This window comes from Pelophylax lessonae (assembly GCF_965119305.1).
Source record: "Pelophylax lessonae genome assembly, chromosome: 13".
Taxonomy (NCBI): domain Eukaryota; kingdom Metazoa; phylum Chordata; class Amphibia; order Anura; family Ranidae; genus Pelophylax; species Pelophylax lessonae.
The window spans coordinates 200,803,796-200,809,795 of record NC_138780.1 but is presented as its reverse complement, the minus strand read 5'-3'; the positions used below and the strand labels follow the sequence as shown (position 1 = coordinate 200,809,795).

The window sequence follows — 6,000 nt, the reverse complement described above, 5'->3', positions numbered from 1 at the left end:
AATATATAGCAATATATAACATAAAGGAGTGAAGAAGTTGTGAACCAAAGAATAATCTTTATTATAGGCACAGCAATGACACGTCCAGGGAATTATTTTGCTGGGTTTACAACTTTACCCATGAAGAGAACACTTTTGGTATTGTGGCTATAAATACTATATAAGAACGGACGATTAAAATAAATCATCGGAGGAAGTAACGTTGGAATGGCCTCCATTACCGTGGTCCCAGCAGCCTCCGTCCCCTTCTCATCCACGCTTATCTTAGCTTTGTGAAGAGCCTGCAGAGAAGAAACACCAAATGAACATCTTGTTTGTATGGCGATTCGTTACTTTATGTAAAGTTTAGGAAAAAATAAATAAAAAATTTGCAATACATTTCTGCAACATATGTAACAATTCCCCATGTTTTCTCCCTTTTACATTGATGCAAGTACAGAGGAATACCTGTTGATCTGCCAGAAATCTAATGAGCTCACATCTTTCTGTACAGGAGGGACCGGTCCCCTCTGATCACCCCCGTTCTCTCCCCCTAATCCAGGATCTCCTTTAACCACTTAAGCCCCGGAGGATTTGGCTGCTAAACGACCAGGGGGTATTTTGCGATTCGGCACTGCGTGACTTTAACGGACAATTGCGCGGTCGTGCGACGCTGTACCTAAACGAATTTGGCGTCCTTTTTTTCCCACAAACAGAGCTTTCTTTTGGCGGTATTTGATCACCTGTGCGATTTTTTGATCACGCGATATAAACAAAAAAAGAGCGTCAATTTTGCAAAAATAGCAATATTTTTCCCTTTTTTTTATATGAAATTCCCCCCAAAAAAAATGTAAAAATCAAAATTTTTTAACATTTTCGGCCAATTTGTTTTATGCTACCTATGTTTGGTAAAAAAAATCGCAAAAAGCGTATTTTGATTGGTTTGCGCAAAAGTTATTGCGTTTACTGACTAAGGGAAAGATTTTTGTCATTTTTGTTGTTTTTTTTTTTAACGCGTAATGGCGGCGATCTGCGATTTTTTTTTGCGGTACTGCGACATTGCGGCGGACAGATCGGACCCTTGACTGACATTTTTGACACTTTTGGGGTTACCAGTGACATTTCTACAGTAATCAGTGCTATATATATGCACTGTTACTGTAAAAATACACTGGTAGTGAAGGGGTTAACTTTATTTGAGAGGGAGGGGCTGTGTGTGTCCCTAGGGGCGTGATTCTTACTGTGATTGGCTGTGGCTTCAGCTGTATGCAGAGTGATCAACGGATCTACATAGTAGATCCATATGATCAGCTCTCATACAGAGGGGAGAATGACAGGCAGCTTGTTTACACAAGCTGCCTGACTTTCTCCCTCTCCCCCGCCGATCGCAGAGTGGCCGGCGGACATCGGGTCCGCCGGTCACACGCGCGGGGGGGTCCGTGACCACGTGGGAGCAGGAGCGCGCCTCCGGGGGCACGCGCTCGCTCCCTAGGCCCTCACAAGCTAGTGACGTAGCCCTACGTCACTTTGCCTGTGAGGGGCTGACCGCCGACGTAGATCGGCGTGCGGCGGTCGGCAAGTGATTAACTGGAGGGGGGGGGGTGCCTGTATTACTGGATGGGGGGGGTCTCCATGTTTTTATCTGTATTCCATGCACTTTACCTGTTCAGCATTCTCCTTATGTAGGGGGGTCAGTATTCCTGGATGGGAGGGAGAGGTACCCTCTGATCCCCCTCCTGCACTTCTTTGGTGGTGGGGGGTCTCGGAATATTTCCCCTGTACACCTGGAAGTGTTTGCTTCAGCTAGGCTATGTATAGCAATATCAGCACTTCATCCAGCTTTATAGTTGCATATTGTTAGTTATAAGTATAAGCGGGGTGGGGGCGGTACCGAGTCCTGCTGTCTCTGTCAATGGACGCAGCAGCAGGACTCGTGAGCGCACCCGCACGGGTGCCCCCATGGAAAGTGGCTCTTCATGGGGGCACCAAATGAAGAAGAGGAGCCAGGAGTGCCGACAGGGCACCCCAGAAAAGGAGGATCGGGGGTCTTCTGTGCAAAACCCTTACACAGAACAGGTAAGTATAACATGTTTGTTATTTAAAAAAAAAAAAATTCTACAATCACTTGAAGGGAAATCTCCGAAATGGGACACAGATGGTGAAAATAAAATCTGATAGGGGTGATAACCCTCCATTGCTCTTTCCAAAATGAAAAAAAAAGTTTTGCCCACAGTTCTACTTTAAAGTGATTGTAAATATTTTCTTTATTTAAATAATAAACATGTTATACTTACCTGCTCTGTGTAATGGTTATGCACAGAGCAGCCCCAATCCTCCATTTCTGGGGTCCCCCGCCAGCACCTGTCTTTTGCAAGTGCCCCCATTGGAAGTGACTTCCTATGGGGGGCACTCGTACTGGCTCTATCCTGAGCCACGCTGGTTGCGTCTATAGACACAGATAGTGCAGCTCAGGCTCAGCCCCCCAATCCCTCATCACAGAATTTGACTGACAGAAGAAGGAGTCAATGGGTAATCTGTGAGGAGGGAGAGGGCAGAGAGAGCCACTGGTCTAGGGCACAGTGCTGGATCAAGACTAGGCTCACAACTTCCTCTTTGAGCTGACAACACAGAGTCTTGGCTGCACTGAAATTTAAGGTGTTGTCAGTCCTAGCTGAGCTTCCCATGGACTACATAATACCTCCTCCTCTTACCTTATACCTTGGCCCCCAGATCCCAGCCCCCCCCCATGTGAATGGGTATCGGGTACATCATACCCCATACACACAAAAGACAGTTTTTGACAAGTCCTTTATTCAAAAATAAAAATAGAAATATAGTGTCCTTGGATGTAAATCCATCGTCAATCACGATGCTCGCCGCACTCAAAAAATATAAAAAAATTCAAGGACGCTTCCGGATCTTCTAAAGGCGTCCCACCGACTGATGCTTGTAGCGGAGTAGCCGTACGATCCACGATATCTCCACTGGTAGTCAGGCAGAGCATACAATAATCCTGGTAGCGTATAATATTAACAACCCTATAATAACCAGCAGACACATGGTTTGAAGGTCAAAACTAGACTGCCTTGTTTATTGAAAAACACAGGGATTACACTCAGCCAAAACCCCTCCCTCTTCGAGACATTCCACACACAAAACTGAACATCCCATAATACCTTACTCTACCAGACAAACAATAGGACAATGTCCAGTGGCTGTATTTGCCACACGGGGTCTCCACAGAGGGACAGCAGGGGTTTCCAATACACATTCATGAGCCAGCAGCTAACACAATACAAAATCCTACAGGTGCTGCACGGGTTACGTTTGCACATACAATACACACATAATACAGTTGGACAATCATTCCTGACAGAATACTCTGTAAGTGGCGATGTTTGCCACAATGCTCTTGAGCATTGACAGTGATGTCACTTGACGTGACATCATGTGACCTCAGAAGGGGCGGTGCCACCGGGTTATGTAACTGGGTGGCTCCACCCCTTGCCTATAAAAGAGTTGTCAAAGCTCAAGAGCGTCCTTCGGCGGGACGCCTCAAAAGAGGCGGAAGCATCTGTGAATGGTGTGGCGAGCGTTGTGATTGACAAAGGATTTACATTGGGGGACACTATTTTTTTATTTTTATTTTTGAATAAAGGGCTTGTCAAAAACTGTCTTTTGTGTGTATTTGTTTTGTACACTTTTTTGGTGAATGGGTAGGGGTACGATGTACCAGATACCCATTCACATGGGGGGGGAGGCCCGGCATCTGGGGGCCCCCTTGTTAAAGGGAGCTTCCAGATTCCAATAAGCCCCCCACCCGCAGACCCCCATAACCACAGCCCAGGGTTGTCAGGAAGAGGCCCTTGTCCCCATCAACATTGGATCCTCCTCTTCTCAGGTCCTCCTGGCCCCTCAATCTTGTCGAGTGCTCCTAGAGCAAGCAGCTTGCAATGGCTCGAGCCACTGCTCTGCGTGTTCATTTAGACATGGAGCGACAGCTCGGACCCGCCCCCTCTCTTGGCTCACAGGCTGTGATTGGCCAATGAGGAGAGAGAGTGTCCAAAAAGCTGATGCTCTCGTGCACATTGCTGGATCGAGATGGAGCTCAGGTAAGTATTGGTGGGGCTGCTGCACAGAGAAGGTTTTTTACCCGTCATGCATTAAATCCTGACATTTATGCAATTTAGTGCAACATGCACATACATGTAAAAGGTCACTTTGTAAATGTTCAGATCATGATTTCCATAATTTTAAAACACATCAACTTTTCCGAATTTAGAATGACCGTCACTCTTATCTTTTTTGTCTTTGATGATCTCACTCTTCACCCTCCCCCTGATTTTATATCCAGAAAACTATAATTATTAAACAAACAATAACTATTCACATTTGAAATTTTCAAGTCAGGAGTCCCAGCGATTCCAGAAAGATCCGCGCTGTTGGAAAACACATCAACTATTCCCATTTTAGGCAGAACTTCTTTTAGGTCAACGGAGCCAGAAACAGAAAACTTGGGGATTCTCAAATCTACAAGTCTGTTGGAAGGTGGAAGAAACAGGGAGGTGTTAGCAAGAAATACAATTTTTTACTGTGACAACACGAAAATGCATGCAAATGAAAAAATTATGAAATAATCGTCTTATTATGTTTTTTCCTGGCTGAACAATGCCCAGCAGCCTGCAGTTATGGAGTCATCATTAGCCCTTCCCTGGAATAATAAGTAGGTAGTAGGTGAACAATTTACACTAAGGACCAGAGGCGTAACTAGAAACTTCAGGGCCCCAATGCAAGAAACCATGAAGGGCCCCCCCTAACCCCCCTTCCATCCGAGCTCCGGGCTTTCAGTTCTAGGAGGGCATCCATGGACATCCTCCCAGAATCCTTCCTCCCACGTGCCCCCTGGGGCGTGCATCCAGCATGCTCTGTGACGGCTGTGTCCTTCAGACAATCACAGTGGCCCTTTGCCATGTGATCAGCTGATCACATGTAAACAGCACTGCCCCCCCCCCCGTATGGACTGCTGAATATCCACACTGTGAGCATGGGCGTCCGCAAGGGGGGGCAAGGGGAGGCAAGTTCCCCCCCTCCCCCCCCAGAATCTTAACTTCCCATTTAAAGTGGTTGTTAGGCCGCTTTATACCATCCCATCTGGTCTGTTTAATTATCCTGTGTGACTGTGTCTGTGTATGTGTTTTAAGAAAATAAACCGTTTTTTACTGGTTTTCCGAGCGCTGATCGTCGCTCACGTGACCCCCCAGGCTCCCTCCTCTCCTTGTCTGACAGCTGCCTGCAGTGAGCGGGTCAAGGATTCCCCCGCTGACGTCAGTTAGGAGGGGAGCAGGAGAGGCAGAGAAGAGGAGAGGTGGCGGCGCTCTGAAAACTGGTAAAGAACGGCTTATTTTCATTAAACACAGACACAGGGGCACACAGGATAATTAACCACTTTACCGCTGAGTACTGGAATAGTACTGCGGCAAAGTGGCTCGTTCCCGTCTGACGACGTAGACCTACGTCGCCAGACTCCTCCCCTGTAGGCGGCGCTCGCGCGCCGCCGGAGGCGCGCTCCCGCTGTTTTCGTTCACAGCGGGAGTCGGGCCAGGGGAGGAGCAGCGGCGATCGCCGCTGCTCTGCCCGATCGTCGGGGATCTAGTGTGGAGATCCGCCCGCCTGTGTAAACACAAGCGGGCGGATCTCCTCAGTGACAGGGAGTGACAGATCGGAGTGTTCAGCATAGCTGGACATCCCATCTGTCCCTGTCTCACACAGTCACCTCCCCCCCCCCACACGTCAGTAAGCACCAGGCATACATTAACCCCTCCCTCTCCAATAAAATTAACCCCTTCCCTGCCAGTGTCATTTTTACAGTAACAGTGCATATTTATAGCACTGATTACTGCAGTAATGTCACTGGTACCCCCAAAAGTGTCAAAAATGTCAGTTAGGGGTCCAATCTGTCCGCCGCAATGTCGCAGTCCCGAAAAAAAAATCGCAGATCGCCGCCATTACTCGTTAAAAAAA

General features: G+C 47.4%; 1 protein-coding gene across 1 annotated transcript in view; it reads right to left on the bottom strand.

Moving 5' to 3' along the window:
* Window positions 1–36: 36 nt before the first annotated feature.
* Window positions 37–6,000, bottom strand: part of LOC309569506 (alpha-1-antitrypsin-like) — a 28,163-nt gene continuing 22,199 nt past the window's right edge. Inside the window, exons 4-5 of the mRNA XM_082275372.1 lie at window positions 4,370–4,517; window positions 37–281 (exon numbers count right to left, since the gene is read on the bottom strand). Of these exons, the coding sequence (XP_082131498.1) occupies window positions 93–281; window positions 4,370–4,517 (337 nt within the window). The 3' untranslated portion in view covers window positions 37–92. The remainder of the gene's footprint in view (window positions 282–4,369; window positions 4,518–6,000) is intronic.